We start from the raw sequence: 18,752 nt of genomic DNA on the forward strand, positions 1-18,752 counted from the left end.
CATGCAACAACCTCTGGACGAGATTGGAGACCCCACCTTGGAGGCACCTTGCCTTGGCTCTTGTCATGGGTCCACTTGCATCTTCAACGAGATGTGCTCCTCCCCTTGGATCGTATCAATAAATTTATATTATTAGAAATTAGAACCTACTCTTTATATCTCTATTTCTTATTATTTCAAAATTGGTACTGTATCAACAAAATGAAATTATTGTCTGAAATTGTGAACTCAAATGTCAATGGTGTATAATATATGTATAATTAACATTCTTATTAAGCATCCCAAAATGATGATGTGTCAATCATATATTTTTATCACCGGTAATATTACGCAGTGTTCAACTACTCATATAGTAGTTTATTAAATATTCAACTGCCAAAAATTAATGATTCCACGGAATCATTAATATCTTTAATTGTAATTTATAACTAAATACTATCAATGTTGGCATTAGACAGGAAATTTTTTAATAAAAATATCCTATTTCAAGATTGTACCGTAACAATGATTTTGTAACTCTTTTATCCGAATTACTACAATTTATTTGGATAAATTTAATACTATAAAAAAGTCCGAACAATAGTAGATTCAATTAGATCATCTCAGGAGTCAACGTCAAGCGAGGTGCCACGTGGCAGGGCGTTATAAAATTCTATGTTTGACCCCTAAATTTGATTTCGAAAACCAAAACACACCCCAAAAAATCTCTAAAATTCACAATTGTCATAAATTAATTAATTAATTTATTTTCAAAAAAGAAAAAATTAAAAGAAAAAACACCTGAATTTCTCGAGCAGATGAAAACGCGGAGCTGAAATTCTTCGGATTGCTTGCTTTCCTCCGAAATCCGTGGAAGCTGCTGAGTTTGCGCGATTTCCGAGTCGGCTCAGAACGATGTCGTCGCCGGACATTGCCGGAATCCTTGACAACTCGAAGGAGCTCGATCGGTTGAGGAAAGAGCAGGAGGAGGTGCTTCTCGAGATCAACAAGATGCATAAGAAGCTGATTTCCTGTGAGTCGTTTGGAGCTTTGATTTTTTTTATTATTTGCATTTATTGATAATTTGTTTTTTGTGTTTCTCGATTGGACCGTTAAATTTTGATCAGAATTGCGAGTTACCTTTTTTACTCACTTGTCTTTAATTGGATATTACGGTTGCCACAATTAAGCGTGGAAATTGCGAGTTAATGATGATTTTAAGTATGTATTGTTTGTTGTTTCGGTTACAGGCGTGAATTTTAGCTTAGAATTACGCTGAGTTGGAAAATTTGTGTTTAGGGATTGGTTTGAATAAGCTGATTGATAATGAGCTCAGGCTTGGAATGTTATTTGTGCTTTGTTTAATTATCGGGTTAGCTCAAATTGAGCTTCCATATTTGAGGGGGAGCTTGATATGACAAGGCTATGAGTTGAGTTCAGACGAGGTTTGACCGGGATTGAGAGCTCGGGTTGTTTTTTATCTTGGAAAATCTGAAAATGATTACTTAATTAATATTGTGTGAATAGTGGTATATTAGTCGAATGATTTGATATTTCTTGTTGTGGACTAAAATTCCCTTCTACATGTCGGGAGTGATGCGTGTTTAAGGAAAGAATGAGTGATTATGTTAAAGCTTGTACATGTTGGTGTAAATCATTATTATGTTCTATGTCGTCGTGAGTTATATGATCTTAAATATGTACTAGTACTTGATTATTAGATCATCCAGTGACTTGGCATTTGTTGATCATACTTACCTTTTGTTTATGCAAGCAGCACCGGAGGTGGTTGAAAAGCCGGGTGATTCTTCACTATCAAAGCTTAAGATGTTATATATGCAAGCCAAAGAGCTGTCAGAGAGTGAAGTGAGGTACGTTTTAACAATGATGTTCTTATTTTCTGAGTTTGTTGTTTCAGTTTTCTTATGAACATAAGGTGTTAAAGTCAAAGATGCTTCTTAAGTTAGTAACTTCATCTTGTATAAATATTCCACTGCTACTACCTCTAATATCCCCCTTCCCTGCACACTCATAGACAAAACAATCCATGTTTAATGACTTTTTCAATGTCACTACTGATAAATAACCGCTTATCTTAAAATTCTAGATTTCTCAGCTCTCCTTTATCATTGTTCCTGCAGTATTTCCAGTCAATTGTTGGGACAACTGGATGCATTAATGCCTTCTGGAACCCAAGGACAACATCGCAGACGGATAGGTTTGTACCCTTCCAAAAATTAATCTTCAATGGGAGTAACTATTAATGCATCTTTGTCATTCAAGATTTTAGACTGCGGAAGCTAGGCATATTATAGACTTTTTTCAATTGGTAGAAGAAATAAACATGAGTAATAGAGAGAACATGGGAAACATTTGATAAGTTTCTAGTCACATTTCATATTTGTATTCTATTGTCCATCAATATTACTTAAGAACTTCATGTATCACAGAAGGCAGTGAGCAGAAAAAGAAGAGGGTAAAGGCTGATTCAGAAGTCCCGAGGCTATCTCCTTCAATGAGAAGTCATCTGGAGTCGTTGGCGAGTTTGAAGGGTGAACAAGTATGTGCCCAGCGTAGATTTTCAATACCGTTTCCTTATCAAATTTCCGGTCCCTCATACTTTTTGGAGGATTATTGCCCTCTTGCTATTTGCATGTGATTCTTACTGTGGCATGGACTTGCTAATGCCTTTTGAATTCTTACCTCCAAATGATTTAGGTGGCAGCCAGGATCACTCAAGAGAATTCCGGAAAGGATGAGTGGTTTGTGGTGAAAGTAATCCATTTTGACAAGGAAACAAGAGAGTAGGTTTCCAGCTCCTCACAACTCTAATGAGCAAGCTCTGCTTTTTATTTACTGGGATCAAACGAAGTTTGGCATTTTCGAGAAAGTACATTAATTTAATTTAATTTATGTAGATTTGAGGTGCTGGACGAGGACCCCGGTGAAGATGAAGAGAGTACTGTGCAGAGGTAAATGCCTTCCTAATTTTATAGTGTACTCTACTTGACAATTTGTATGTTTCTGCATAATACTTGTATATTTTAGTCCTGTACAAGACTGTTACTACTTTTTTTTGTTTTTATTTTAGATTTTTCTTCTTAGTATTAGAGTTAAATTGGCTCAAGGATTGCTGTTCATTTTGACATGAAAAATAATACTCTTGAAATGAGGTGCAACTTCTTTTGGGCAATTTCTGTAAAGACAGATAACTTAATTTACATTGTAATTTGACCACTTAATAAGTTTCTCAACAATAATTAGAGTACAGTTTAGTGCTAGTATAGTATTAAAATTGTGTGTACGCGTTATATGCTACTATAGCAGTTTAACCTAGCAACAAACAGCATTTTAATATAAAATGAGAAGTGTAAATTGTTCGTAGCTGTTATGGTTTAAAGGTTGTTTTTAGGTTGTGCAGGCTAAATTTCCCTCTGCGTTTGTGTCCTTTCTAAGAAATTTATTCACAGATTAAGTCAAAATCGTCTTTGTTTAGCAATGAAATTACTGATTGAATCTTGTTATTGAGTTATGGGACATTTACTATATAACTCTGTGGCATCTAACAATATCTGTTTTCTGCTCTCAGAAAATACAAGCTGCCTATGTCTCATATCATACCTTTCCCAAAACGGAGCGATCTGTCGAACATCCCTGACTTTCCTACTGGTAGGCATGTTTTAGCTGTGTATCCAGAGACCACAGCGCTATATAAAGCAACTGTATGCCAGACCCGTAAGGTATTTGTTGGTGCTTATTGATCACATTTACCTATAAAACAGAGTGAACTAACCACCATTTTTCTCATCCAAACTGCAATGCTCGTGAAAATCTCAATTTTATAGAGGAAAATCGACGAGTAAGTAGTTCTGCACCTCTTATTTTCCCTCACATTACCCTCTTCTTCAGATGACTTCAGATTCTGAACCACGAAACTATGTTTCTTGGCTCTTTACAGTTATGTAGTGGAATTTGACGATGATGAAGAGGATGGAAATTTACCAAAACGGTTGGTGCCATTCTACAGGGTTGTCGCCCTTCCAGATGGATTTCGTCAGTGATTATATGCTAATTATCATTGTAAAGTGGTGTTTTCTTAGGTTGAGTGAGTGTGAGTGTGTCTACGTGTGTGAGAGAAAGAGAGAGAGGCGTTGCGCCTAATGTATCTATTATCCTAGTAGAAACTAACCTTAACTTAAAACAGGATAATCACACTGTAGTATTGGTAGAGTAATGCAATTTATTTTGCAGTTATATTGTGCCAATGCATTGATGAATTTTGTCTAGAAAGTTCGTTTATGATGCGAAGTTGTCATCAGGTTCACCGGAATAGTGGTGGCGATTCGACGATGAACTCACAGGTACAGTAGAGATGATCGGAATATGTATTTGATGGAGTGATAGTTCGGTAGCTAACTGCCTCGATTGAACGTAACAACTAATTTTCTAACTGTCTTCTTAGCTGTTGAACGGTCCAGCTGTGATTAAATGCTCCTGCTCATAATGACAAGATGGAGGGAGAAGGGTGGAGGAATGACCTACACCAGTCATAATGACAACACATTTTGACGATATTGACTAGAAGTGAATCAAAAGTTGTACTCCCTCCGTCCAAGGAAGATGATACATTTCTTTAAGTGGTATGAGATTTTATGTAGTTTTATTTTGTGTTAAGTGTAGAGAATAAAGTAAGAGAGAGGAAAAAAAAAAGATAAAAAGTGTATCCAATTTTAGTAATGAGTCATCTTGATTGGTACAATCCAAAAAAGGAAAAGTGGATCATCTTCAATGGGACGGAGGGAGTAAAAAGTACATGAACCAACCATTCAATAAAAGATTACGTTCCCTATTCAAAAAAAAGTTATCTTCTCTTTCTATTTTTATTAGTCCACTAAAATTAGTCTCATACTCATTTTGTCCCAAATGTCACATTTGTCTTTTTAGTTTGTCCAACAAAAAATGTCACATTATCATTCATTGGAAAAAGTTCTTTGTCACATTAATTTTTAAATTATAAAAATTAATGTATAAAATATACTTTCTACATCCATTTAAAACATAAAACAAATACTTCCTAAAATCTTGTGATATCTTAGGACGGAGGAATACTAAAAATGAAAAGTTACTCTCAATTTATAATCACTTTTTATCTTTCCCTTTTCTAGGCGGACACAGAAAGCATATGGGGCTATTTTATTAAAAAAGGTTTATTTAAACTACAACTCTGTACTCCCTCTGTCCCGGCTAAGATAACATATTTTTTAACCGGCACGAGATTTTAGAAGTTGTTGGTTAAAGTGTTTAACTAAAGAGAGAAAAAGTAGGTGTAAGTATTAAAATAGAGAGAGAAAGAAAGATGAATATTTTAATATAAGTAAAAAATAGTGGTTGGATGTATTAACTGGAGAAAGAAAGTTTCCAAAAAAGGAAATGTATCATCTTAGTTGAGACAAACTAGAAAGGAAAACGTGTCATCTTAAGTGGGACGAAGGGAGTAATATAATTTAGCTCATTGATAGGAGATGTTATATAAAAAATTTACATAAATTTGATATAAATTTTTCTAAATTTTCGAAAGGAAAAAAAAAACATGTTTATTAGGGGTTAAGGCCCCAGAGTCCAAGATATTTCTATGCATGTCTATGCCAATGAGATTATTTTATGTGGAGAAAGGAATACTCCATTTGTCCCCAAAGAATATGAACAATGGATTTGGCACGGATTTTAATAAATAAGAGAAAAAGTGAGAGAGAGAAAGTGTAAATAATATTAGTGGAGAGTGGAGTCTACATTATTGTAGTGGTATAAGTTGTAAATAAATGATGTGTAGTAGCAATAATTTGTTTGACTTTTCAAAATTGGAAAGTTCATACTTTTCAGGGCCGACGAAAAAGGAAATAGTTCATACTCTTCGGGAACGGAGGGAGTATTAGTTAACAATGATGGTATTATCAAACTATTCCTAGACTTATGAGTAATTTATAATTTCTTACAAAATGTACATTTATTAGTTAGCAATGATGGTATTTAATAGTGCTTCATCTGTCTCAAGGTAAATGTCATACTTTCTTTTTAGTTTGTCTCAAATAAATGTTACATTTCCTTTTTTTTAAGTTTTCTCTCACATCAATATATAAAAATATAGTTCAAACACGCCCTTAACACGCAATCTAGGGATGTTAGTGCAACTCGCAACCCGTGGGCTAGCCCGAATTGCCTGATAATTTAGAGGGTTAGGGTCAGAAATTTTCAACACGATCAGCCCGTAACCCGAGTGGGGCATAACGGAAACCTGATGGGCGGGCCAAGTGGGTTCGACCTAGGTACAAATATTGTCTATTTTGTCTTCGTATTTGATACACATTCAACATTTCACCAATTATTTATATATAATATAAACAACTATAAATAAACATTCAATTTTATACTTAATATTTAGATTTTTATCAATATAATAACCGATAATTAAATTAAAATTTTCATATTAAATAAAAAATATTGTATTGCTTTTAAATTTTTCAAAATACTTTAATTTTATATTATCTATACAATTTAAAATTAGTATTTAATTATGTTTGAGTTTAAACATGTATTCAGAATTATCATAATTAATATTTTACATCCTATAAATATGATTAATCTTCATCATTATGTATTGGATTGACCACATGTTAATTTTATTGGTAGCAGTCTGATTTAGCTCCTGGACTAGTCCGAAGCCCGAACATTTTGGATTAGGGTTGAATATTAATAATCTAATAAAACCACAATACGATTAGCCTCCTGATTAACTCAGCCCGAGGAGGGTTGCCCGAAACCCTTAAGGCTGACTCAATTGACATCTCTAGTGACATCTATTATGAGACAGAGAGAGTATCAAACTATTCCTTAGAAATTCGAACATTGAACTAGTTTGATAATTTCTTAAAAATTAATTCACATATTTATATAATTTCATAAAAAAATAATTAGCTATTTAAAGTATTAAAATATTTACCTAACTCTAACAATGTATATAATCATACGTAACATTGTTATATAAATTGATTTTATAATTAAATTGTACTAATTTTCAATTATAATAAATTTATTTTTCTTATCACTCTCTACGAAAAAATAAGTTTTATTTATGGAGTTTGTGTTTTGCCTTAACAACTTCAAACTTTTGTAAGGGCATCCACAGTGGGGCGGAGGATAGCCCGCCCTAAATCCTACCCTATGCTCTGCCACATCATCATTCTATCCTCCTATCATTCCACATACAATGGGACGAACTATAGCCCGCCCTATAATCCGCCCTATAGTTTTTACTTCTATTTTGTATTTAATTTATGTTTGCAAATATATCAAGCAGAATAAATAAATAAAAACACCACAATTAAGGCAAATCTAAACAAGTGCACTACAGATAAAGAGGCTAGTCTAAAGCATTCCCAACTTGCGGTAGAGGTGCTCGATCATATCCTGAAGGTATGCGACTTGAGTCGGGTCGTCCGTCTTCCTGAGGGCGTTGTGCGTGTCCAATAACGTCCTAAAGTCGGCGGAGGCCACCAACTTCGTGTAGGCATGTCCAGCAGCCGAAGTCGGGGCCGTGGTCGCGCCCAGGGTCGGGGTTGGGGTCGGGGCAGGTAGCGCGGCCTGTGAGGATGTCGCCTTCGCCTTGCCCTTGCCCTTGCCCTTAGAAGCCTTGATGCCAGCGGGACGCCGGAAGGACATCAGTGTGCCAGAACTCTCATCCTTGTACACCGGATGGTTGAGGTCCATTGGAGTTGCGCCGCTGTCGCTGCTCCTATAATCACCGGCGAAGGTGTGCTTCGCCCTCTTCTTCGCCGTCGCCGATTGGGGCAGCATACCTCCAACGAACTTCTACTTCTCCTTCAAGAGGAGTTAGGACTGGAAGTGCTTGAAATCGTCGTACAATGACATGTACGACGCAACCGCTTTGTTGCGCACATCCGTCAGACTCTCGCCGCTGCCCTGCTCCCTCATGCACTTCTCGTACTCCACCGCGAACAAATTGACCTGCTTCTTTATTTGTTCCCAGTGCTTGCAGAGCTATTCCCTTTGGCGCTTGTAGGCGGTCGGCGGCTTGGCCTCGTTGTATTTTTCAGCGATGCGCTCCCAATACGCACATATCTTCTGGTTGTTGACGAACACTGGATCCTCTGAAATATCAATCCAACACCTCATCAGGACGGTGGATTCTTCTGGTAGTTCGTCCTCCGCGGGGCGAACTCTTCATTCACCGCCGGAAGCGAAAACTTCTGGACTCTTGCCTTGGTCCGCTTCTTCTTGGTGGCGGAGCCTGAGGTGGCGGCGGCGGAGGAGCGGCCGTGGGGTAGGGCGGGTGCGCGGGTGGGAGAAGGCTCCATGTCTGACAGCCCGTACGAGTCCGTGCTGAAATTGGGATCGTACTGGGTGTTGGTATTCATTGGGTTCTGTACCCGGCCACCGTGCACCACTACCATCGAACATCGGACTATTCGGACTTGGGTAATCTTTAGGATTCATTTTGTTTGAAATATTTAGAGAGCGTGGATGAGTGGATGGAATGATAATGGAGTGAAAAATGGGATGTATATATAGTGTGTGAAAATAGAAAAAGATAAAAAACAAAAACGCGTCGCATCGTCCGCGTCGCCCACAATGGGGCGGGTGATACCGCGGAGGATGCATCGGGCGCGGATGATGGAGAAGCCATCGTCCGCGAGGCTATGGTGGCGGATGAAGGGGCGGAGGATGCATCATCCGGGCTATCCTCTGCCCCTTGTGGATGGCCTAAGTAAATAAGAAAGTGATACATACATTGGAGGTGAAATGCAAGGGTGTTGGTTGCTACCTTCCATTAGCATGTTCATTAGCGTGCACACTATAACTTTATGTACCATGTCCTATTAAAAGCACCTATAAAATCATAGTACTTCCTCCGACCATAAAAAATAGTCTTATTTAAGAAACATTTCTACAATGAAGTTCATTACAAGTACTCTACACAATAGTACTCCTTTCGTCCCAAGATAGTTGAATCGTTTCTTTCTTGCACCTACATTACTCTCTTTCTTACATTATTCTCTTTCTTACATTACTCTCTCTCGATTTTAACTATTTATTTCATTTTTCCAAAACAAGTGAAAAGACTCAACTATCTTAGGACGGAGAGAATATACGAGACCAACTGTTAAATGATTGTACATGTGTGGATTAGTCTAATAATAGAGATTAATATTTGAAATAAAAAAATCAGACCCCATTGCCACAAAACTGGCTTCGCATATGATTGTATACATTCTAAGAGGAAAGTGTTAATATATTTCCTTAAACGCCGCCTCAATTAAACAAACACATTCATATTGACAATGATATATTACAAAATACAATATTAATGGAAGCAACATATATATGATTTTAATAGTTAGCTTTTGGAGAATGCATCAGCTGGGTTTCATTGGAGTTCATTTACGTGGCTGACTGTACAGTTCTACTAATATTTCTTGATTCGTGACACAGAAATTCTGCATAGCCTATTACAGAGGCACAATAGTCTAATCCACAATTACAATTATGTCCAAAATCAGTTGCAGCATCCACCTCGTTGCGCTACAGCTCCATCTCTTCCACCTGTTGCACCTTGGGTGCGCCCGTACCCAATTTTGATACCCGACGACTGAAATTTTGCCAATGCATATCCTTTTGTTAGTTTTGCTATTAAGCTACTCCCTCCGTTCCATGTTAATAGAGTCATTTTTCTATTTTGGAAAGTTCCAAGTAAATTGAGTCATTTCTATTTTTGGCAAAAAGTAATTCTCCTTTTTACTTTATTCTCTCTTCATCTCTCTTACTTTACTCTCTCTTACTTTTTTCACCATCCATTTAACACACTATTCTTAAACTCCGTGCCGAAAAGAAATGCCTCTATTAACAAGGAACGGAGGGAGTATTAAACTAAATCAAGAAGACTACAAATATCCCTTGGTATGCATGTCAAATTCTTAGCCACGAGCATCAGATGAGAATTCACACACAGTACTGATTCATATACCACCTTCCTATTTAAGATGATCTAATATGAAAAAAAAATCACACAACGAGCAATCATTGAATCAGTGACTAACCTCGTTAGACACGTCAAAAACACCTTCCTGGATCTTCTGAAGTATCTTGGTGGCCGTGTTAGTGAAAGCCTATACAGAAATTACAATAGAAGTAAATGGAAACCAAAATTACTATCATAATGCGGAAGTAACATAACATAAAAGGGTTGTTCCTTTTGGGTTTTGAACTACCTCCTCTACATTTTGTGCTGTTCTTGCAGATGCCTCCAAGAACAGAAGTCCATTTTCTTTTGCAAACTGTTCTCCTTCCTCTTTGCTTACTGCTCTCCTTTGAGAAAGATCACTTTTATTTCCTACAAGTATGATTGTCATATTTGGATTTGCATGCTGCTTAGCATCTTCAAGCCAGCTTGCGAGGTGATTAAAAGTCTCCCTCCTAAAATAGTTTGTATCAGCATGCTGAACTATTTGAATGCATTATATGTGAAAGGAAATGGTAAATATGGCTAGAGCATAGTCCAGCCTCAAATATACATTCGTCAGTTTCATACTTCAACTCTATAGAAGATTGAATTTCAAGAATGAATGAAATTATTGCATTGCATATCATTTACTTTCAATAAAAGAAGAATTTCAATGTAACTCCCGATTCATCTCGTAGGGGCTTCACTATATTTTTTTATTGTCAAAATATATACTTTCTCTATCCCATTATAAGTGAGTCGTATTCCTTTTAGGTCTTCTGACTATGAGTAATTTCGTTTTTAGCAAAATACAAAACAACACAATTAAACATTATTTTTCTTAATCTTATGCCCAAAAGAACGCTTTACTTACGGAAAAGGTACATAGGAGTATATATTATACATACAAAATAAACAAATGTAATCATAATTATAAAATTGCATATATAATGATCAACACATATTTAACCAAGAGGAAAAAAATATGTAATAAGCGTTATTTTACTTTTTAACAGTGCTAACAGTTTCCCTAATTTCTAAAGAAACAAAAGTGTAAACATAAATAGAGTAAGTTCGAAACAGGGCAACAATTGTTGCTTCACTTGTAAAAGCGTGCAATTCATAAAATGACTTTATAACATTTAAATTAGTTTTCATCATCTTATTCCTTAAATGTAACACCATGGCAGGGCAGCATTGTTATAATTCTTTCTCTGTAATTTCAGCCCTGTGTCTTCTTCCATCTAACAATTTATTCTATATCAGTATTGTTTCAGTAAGGGCTTAACTCAGTTTTTGAAAATTTTGTTAATTTTAGAAATGGGAAAATAAAAAAAATTAAATTGGGTAGGGGCTTAAGCCCCTACGTTGTGCCTTCTGTGTCCGCCATTGAGGCCAAGTAAAGAATGTTAACAGTATTGGCAATGACCTGAGCATGTGTACAAACTAAAATGTTGAGAACATAGAACAAAATGCATATGATCTAGCGAGTGATCCAGATAAGCAAATTTGAACTGCAATATGGCCTGACATGTACTACGACAAATGCTTATGTGCTTAGCATGACAAATTTCAGCAAAATCCTGGTGAGGAATATTAAAAAATTGGCAAAACTAATCTTAAGTACCTTAGAAAGTGTAAAGAATCTATGGTGGAGAGTCAAAGCTATCAATTACTAGGAATACTAATGCTAGCTTCCAAACTCTATGGTGGAGAAGTAAGTTGGAATAGTTCCAAACAAAGTGTAACTGCAGATTCGACGGAGTATATTGCTACATCTAAGCTGCAAAGAAAGCCATTGCTTTGTCGGAGTTCGAAAGAGAATTTGGTATCATTCCGAGTGCCAACAGTGCAATATCTTTGTATTTTAACAACATTGGTGCAGTTGAGCGTGCAGTCAAAGATTAAAAAATCCTAACCTTACTGCACTCATATAATTCAACTCCAAAGCACCAATGAGATTGGACATTGTACTATAATGCTAAAACAAGATACAAAAGCATAACATACAATTAACTAAGTACAGGAGAATATGATGGTATTCCTCTACCTGGTGATGTCGTAAACCAAAAGCGCACCAGCTGCCCCTCTGTAATACGATCTAGTGATCGACCTGAACGATTCTTGACCGGCCTGAACAAAGACATAAATTTGCAGGTAAGAAAGCCTAACGCCATTTCGCAATTTCCAGAGTCGCAAAATCATAAACACAGACATCTATATATCCAACCCCTAAATTAGTACTGCATTTCAACAAAATTACCAATTATCACAAAAATCAAGCATGAACCTGTTATTTAACCCTCTCGGATTCCATACAATATAAATTTAATCAAATGTCCATTACACAAATAAAAACGAAACTGAATCAGAAAAGTAGGGAGAAGTTACAGTGTCCCAAATCTGAAGCTTAATTGGGCGGCCGTCGATGGTAACCATCCGAGCACCGAATTCAACTCCGATTGTGAGATCATGCACCGGCTGGAACCTCTTATCCGTGAACTGCAGAAGCAAACACGATTTGCCCACACCTACAGATGCGAAGCGCGATGATTAAAATCAAAATTGAGCTGGGGTTTAAGGGGGAAACGGAAGCAGATGATGGATTGAGCTACCTGTGTCGCCGATGATGATGTACTTGAAGAGGTAGTCGTACGACATTCTTCTCGAAACGACCACGTTGAGCGACTGTGGAGGTTCTTTTTTGTTTTTCCTTAGCTTCTCTGGTTTCTGTTGATTGCGTGAACAATGATGCTTTTTTGTGTAGCCGTGTGCTTTGGTGTATGTGTATGCATTTGGAGATTATAGAATATCCTTTCACTAGATTATCTCCGTTATACCCGATTAAATTTTATTTTTTAATATTAAAGCATTATTTTTTCTAGCATATCAAATGAGATGCATCCTTTAAAAATAACAACTTTTAAAATAATACTAGTACAAATTTAAGTGCATAATTAATTAAATTATAGAAAGATAAAAGAATAAAAAAAGGATTTCATTCGTCACATAAAACTAGATATTTAGAACAACACAAGATCTAATGCATAATAAATAGTGTATGAGAGATAGAAATAAAATAATTTTAATATGATTAATGAAGAATGCCGTTCACCTTATTAGTGAGAAACACAAAACCAAAACTAGGAAGAAGCTATTTTTATATGACAAACTAAAATGACAAAAGTCTCTATTTTTATGAGAATAATGTAGTATTAAATTATTATTAGTGGATAATGAGTAACACCTTAGCTAAAATGATTCCCAAATTGAAAAGTGCTTAATTTCAAAGGACAAACTAAGATAAAATTAGTTGTTATTTTTTAAAGGATGGAAAGAGTACGAGTCTATTTTTATTTATATTAACTACATTCAAATATATAAAAATTCTTTTTAATATAATTCTTTTTATAAATTTAAGTATAGAAAGTACAAAAATGATTGAAAATGAGGTTTACACATTTCCAGTACCTGCAAACAAATACTCCCTCTGTTCCAATAAATATGAAACGTTTGCTTTTCGGCACAGAATTTTATATAGTGTTGTTTTGTGAGTTAAAGAAGAAAGAGTAAAGTAAGAGAGATGAAAAAGTAGAGATAAAATTATTTCTATTTTAAGAAACGTTTTATTTTTAATGGGACGACCTAAAAAGGAAAATGTTTCATTTATAATGGGACAGATGGAGTATATCACAAGAGGTAACGTTTTTTTCCTTCTTCACTTTTTAAAATTTTAGGGATATTTTAGCATTACTGTTTAATATTTCTCTCATCATTCTTCCCTCTTCTTCCATTTTCTCGTCTTTCTTATTATGTAGTACTTCATTTTTTATTCATCTCTTAATTTCTTTATTTATTCTCAATTTAATTTAGTTTAAAATAAAAAAATTGTAAATATGTTGTACGTTTTATATTATGTTTCTTAACGGGGACCTTTTTCAGTTAACCCATCAATATATTAAATAAAAATTTATAATAATTATATAATTGTATAACAATATTGCGTTATGCCATATCGAAATCTAATATGCCATAAAACATCTAACGAATTTTGGGGGTATACCAAGAAGACAGTATAATAGCAATATTGAAATTGGTCATACCCCAATGTACCAAAACTTTCGGTGAGAAAAAAGTAATATGAATTTTACTCATAGAATTTTCAGTACAATGTACAATATGACAATTTTAGTACGGTATATTGCATTGACTCATTCTAAAATTTTTATGATAAATATTAACAGAATATATGTTGAAGTTATAAATAATGGCTAGCGGAGGTCGAAATATTGCTTGTAGATCGATCTAGTTGTTGTATATGTATGTATCTATGACAATATATATACTTGTATTGATCACCACAATTCCTATGTTTGCTTGTGGCATCTAGTTTATTTGCTCTATTTGTAGAACTAAGCCTCCTTTGAAATCCAAGTAAGGGCATGACATAGGACCATCTTCTTCTTTAGTTTTCCACCTTGCAAAAATTTAGAATAAATTAGTCAATATTTTATGTAAGTGATAGGCTTGATTTTGATATTTGGAAGAGTTGAAGTGTAATTCAGAATAAGGCTATACCTGAAATTAAGAACAAAATGGTGAAGGAAAAATGCAGTCTCCAATTTACCAATTTCAGCACCTGGACAAATTCTCACTCCACCACCAAAAGGGGTGACTTTTCTGTTGGTGGCTGGGTCCTACCAATTTTTATAATATAATACTTCATTAATAAATTAATTCAGAGATAAAGAAAAATATAATACTCCTATAAAAATAAACTAATATAGGAATGAATACATACAGTCCATCTCCAGGGGTTAAACTCCAATGGACTTTTGTGGAGGTTGGGATCCAAATGTGTAGCTAAAATAATGGGGAGGACTTGCCACCCTGCTGGAATTGTGTATTCTGCAACATCAAATTCATTATATTAATGTAACCTACAAAACGTATTACTTCCTCCATCCTAAGTTAGTTGATGCATTTTTAAATTTAAAAAATTGATGTTTAAATATTAAAATAAAAAGGAAATAAAATAATACAAAAGAATAAAATAAAGTAAGAAATAAAATAATTTTTTTGTCAAAAAATTAAAGGATCTAATTATTTTAGGATGGAGGGGTAATAATCTTTTACTCATAATATATATAGAAGAATATACCTTTGAAGTGTACATCCTTCAGAGCTTTCCTATGCACAAACTTCACTAGATTTCCACAACGCAGAGCTTCACTAATCACCTGTTGTTATACAGATTAAATTTTTACTGAAAAAAACAAATTGTCTACCAATTCTGATTCACTTTTAAGAATTGAAGCACTTTGGTCTCTTATATTAGGATGGAGTATTCATGTAATACTTTTATTATATCATAATTGAATTGAAATTGAGTTTCAATTATTCATTTCCTAATTAGATGCTATTGTTTTCCAACCAACTAATCTAACTTACCATCTTAAGTTACAAATAGGAATAATTTTTGTTGTTGCTTGAGATTGCATATATATGGGAGTAATAATTTTTCTGATGAAAACAAGGAACATGCATACTAGTTTAAATAATTTCATTTACTTGAAACCTTAACTCACATGATATATGCATAGAATTTTATCTACATAACTCGTTTAATTAAATTAAATTAATTTAATTGTAACACACGCACATGAGAAGTAAACTCCATTTTCTTGTAGTCTTCCCAATTCAAAGGCTCTCCTTCCTTCTTCCTTTCCCTTAGGGATTGGTGTTCTTCCTGAGTTACAATATTAAAAAAAAAAAAAAACATTTGAGTACATTTTATCACAAGGCTAAAATACAATAATTTACTCTAACAAATAAAATACGAGACTGGAACACGGATCTCTTATTCCATTGCACCATAAGTGCACATCGCTTAAGTAAAGTACGAGATGGAGACACGACATAAAATTTATAAAAATAACCGAACACGCACGCTCAACTTAACGTACCCGAAGCTTTTCAAGGGCAGATGGGGCCTGGGCTAGAAAGTAGACAACGAGGGCCATAAGCCCTGAGGTTGTTTCATAACCAGCAAACAAAAGGTCCAACAAAACGCTCACTTTTTCTTCATCATTTAAGCAATCCTTTTGCAGTAATTCATCTAGAAAATCCCCTTTCACATTTGATCCATTTCCCATTATTTTCTCTCTATTTTTTATGGCATCTTTCAAAGTCGATAAGATCCTTCTCCTCGCCTGCGCCCCAAAATAATTAAATCATAATTAATAAATATATTTTACGGCCAATAGTATTTTTAACTAGGGATGCCAATCAGGTTAATCTTTTTAGTTTCGGTCCTTTCAGATCAAATCATGTTTTTATAGTTATTTTTGGTTTCAAATTAGATTGACATTTATAGATCTCTAGTAAAGTCGAGTTTGGGCTCAATTAAACCCCTCCCTCCTCGAGATATTTTATTTATAATATATTCTTACAATACTGATGAAATAAAATACGAGATTTACCTTGACAGCCTTTGAATAAGCATTCCCGGGGATGTAAACCGGAAGAGAAACAAAGCCTTTCATGAAAGTGAGGAATTCTTCAAGTATATTTTCAGCTAAGGGATCATCAGGCTCAATGCTCATTAGATTTTTTAACATGAGATAAAAAGTTAGCTGAACAGAGATGAACAAAATTGTTAAAAAATAAAATCACAGACATTTATAAAAAAAAAAAGAAGTCAATACATACATAGTACCTTTTTGGCTTCTTTAAAGAACTCAAGCCGGGTGGTGTCTCTCCAAGAGTGGATGAAGGAGAGGGAGAGTGTATCGACGTAGGATAGAAACTCGGGGCTCGACTTAGAGGCGTTGATGAAGCTAAGCGCGACGCTCCTTAGCCTCTTGTGGAGGTCCCCGGAGACCAGCATCATCGACAGCTTCCCGAGGATGTCGTGAACTGGCTTCGGGTAGCTGCTTCGGAATAGCGTTTCTTCGTTTTGCAGGATAAACGTGTTTAGCTCGATGTCACACGACACCACCGTTGGACACCCAAATAGATGCGACTTGAACACATTCCCATACCTATACTCGAATGATCAGACACAAACACTGTTAGGACAGTCGACTGCACATCAGTTTGATATTATCGAGAGAGAAATATTTACCTAGAGCAATGATCTTGCAAGAAGAAGCCAAGAGAGTTAGAATGATGAGGTTTGAGATAAGCAAGAGTTTCACCAAGGAAAGGGAAATGCCCCATGCTTCCATTTGGTAAGCCAGAGGGTTTCTCTTTGAAAATGGAGAAGCCAAAAACCTTACATAAAAACACGATTCCTATAAACACACTCAAAATCACACCCAAAAATGCAACCATTTTTATTCTGCAACTCTAATCTCTAATATCAACTATATATATACTTTTCAGTTTTCTTTTACTGCTTTAAGTAAAAAAAAAACAATTCATGGCAATTAAATAACATATCTCTCACATTATACTTGTTTAATTACCACAGTATTATGGTACATATCATCAAATTACAAGATTTCCCACGTGGAATTAATTAACTAGATTTTATTATTAATTCCATTTATTATATAGTAGCACGAGTATTACTTATCTATAATGCTACCAAATGGTAAGTGCTATACTATTATTAAGTTAGAAATATATAGCGTTACTATTGGGGCTCGAATGTGGCCCTATGTAGCCTATAATATCCACTAATAAATTCGAAGGAATAATAATGTAATGTGATAATTGACAGATAGTCATTTTCTGTTTAATAAATGCATAATTAATTATGCAGCACCCGTTCATGTGGCCACAATATGTTTTTCTAATCATATATATGCACTATTTTTTTAAAATGTTAAATAATATGGTATCTAGATTCTAGATTTTAGACATGAGAACAAAAGTAGTAATAAATTAATTTAGAGATTTTGTGACAAAAAAATTGTTAATCTTAGGATAGAAAATCAGGTAACTGGATTATATTCCTGTTTAGATTAGGTTTCACTTTAAAAACTACATAAATGATTAATTAAATCTAATCAGAATTCGTTGAAAAACTAAAACAAAATTCAAACTGTAAATACTACTCCCTCCGTCCCACAAAAGATGTCATACTTGTAGGACGATATGAGATTTTAGAAAGTTTTATTTTGTGTGTTAGATGGAAAAAGAAAATATAATATTTATATTATTATGAGAGGTAACTTTTTAAAAAGTGGAAATGTGACATCTTTATTGGTATTAGAAAGGAAAGTGAGGCATTTTTTATAGGGCGGAGAGAGTAAATAGTAATTGTTGAACATAATTAATTTAAGAGGGAACATCTTTTTTGGTCCATGAACTTTGCCAAAGTATCATTTTAGGTTCGTGAACTTTGAAAATATCATTTGAGGTCCATCAACTATGGATTAATATCATTTGAAGTACTTTTTTACTATTTCCAAATTTTTCAAGACGAAAATACCCTCAATACCTTAAAGGGTATATATATTCTTAATAAACTTATCATATACACATATTTTTTATAAATATCTTTACAATATATTTTTGACGAATTTTCTAAATATAATTTGACATTCAATATTATTCCATCACTTAATTTTGTGACATGCAAGTAAAATTGCTTCTTTAAATTTTTTTATATTAAAGAATTTTAAAATTGAATAAAGAAATTTTCTTTAATAATAAAATATTGAATAAGGATATTTTACTTGCATGTCACAAAATTAAGTGATAATATTGAAGGTCAAATTATATTTAGAAAATTCGTCAAAAATATATT

General features: G+C 34.4%; 3 protein-coding genes across 4 annotated transcripts; 1 reads left to right on the forward strand and 2 right to left on the reverse strand.

The window, feature by feature from the left end:
• Positions 1 to 711: 711 nt before the first annotated feature.
• Positions 712 to 4,233, forward strand: LOC125207519 (SAGA-associated factor 29 homolog A-like). Of its 2 annotated transcripts, none has more exons than XM_048106903.2 (9): positions 712 to 1,012; positions 1,757 to 1,850; positions 2,121 to 2,197; positions 2,430 to 2,539; positions 2,698 to 2,783; positions 2,898 to 2,951; positions 3,569 to 3,719; positions 3,825 to 3,838; positions 3,938 to 4,233. In XM_048106903.2, the coding sequence occupies exons 1-9, from the start codon at positions 895 to 897 to the stop codon at positions 4,038 to 4,040; spliced, it is 807 nt and encodes a 268-aa protein (XP_047962860.1). In that variant the 5' UTR covers positions 712 to 894; the 3' UTR covers positions 4,041 to 4,233. The 2 variants fall into 2 exon arrangements, with proteins under 2 accessions (XP_047962860.1, XP_047962868.1); XM_048106911.2 differs by having other exon boundaries at positions 713 to 1,012; positions 2,433 to 2,539.
• A 5,077-nt stretch (positions 4,234 to 9,310) lies between these two features.
• LOC125210592 (ras-related protein RABB1b) lies at positions 9,311 to 12,781 on the reverse strand. The gene is made up of 6 exons (XM_048110130.2): positions 12,610 to 12,781; positions 12,386 to 12,525; positions 12,045 to 12,127; positions 10,263 to 10,467; positions 10,092 to 10,160; positions 9,311 to 9,643 (listed from the first exon to the last, which is right to left on the reverse strand). The coding sequence occupies exons 1-6, from the start codon at positions 12,653 to 12,655 to the stop codon at positions 9,551 to 9,553; spliced, it is 636 nt and encodes a 211-aa protein (XP_047966087.1). The 5' UTR covers positions 12,656 to 12,781; the 3' UTR covers positions 9,311 to 9,550.
• A 1,381-nt stretch (positions 12,782 to 14,162) lies between these two features.
• Positions 14,163 to 17,379, reverse strand: LOC125202713 (cytochrome P450 724B1). The gene is made up of 9 exons (XM_048101159.2): positions 17,121 to 17,379; positions 16,713 to 17,037; positions 16,477 to 16,629; positions 15,961 to 16,206; positions 15,657 to 15,743; positions 15,156 to 15,234; positions 14,796 to 14,902; positions 14,573 to 14,691; positions 14,163 to 14,471 (listed from the first exon to the last, which is right to left on the reverse strand). Exons 1-9 carry the CDS (start codon positions 17,327 to 17,329, stop codon positions 14,381 to 14,383), a joined length of 1,416 nt encoding a protein of 471 aa, XP_047957116.2. The 5' UTR covers positions 17,330 to 17,379; the 3' UTR covers positions 14,163 to 14,380.
• Positions 17,380 to 18,752: the final 1,373 nt, after the last annotated feature.

The sequence above is a fragment of the Salvia hispanica genome, chromosome 2 (genome assembly GCF_029641045.1).
Source record: "Salvia hispanica isolate PSC_SH4W2 chromosome 2, Shi_PSC_v1, whole genome shotgun sequence".
Taxonomy (NCBI): domain Eukaryota; kingdom Viridiplantae; phylum Streptophyta; class Magnoliopsida; order Lamiales; family Lamiaceae; genus Salvia; species Salvia hispanica.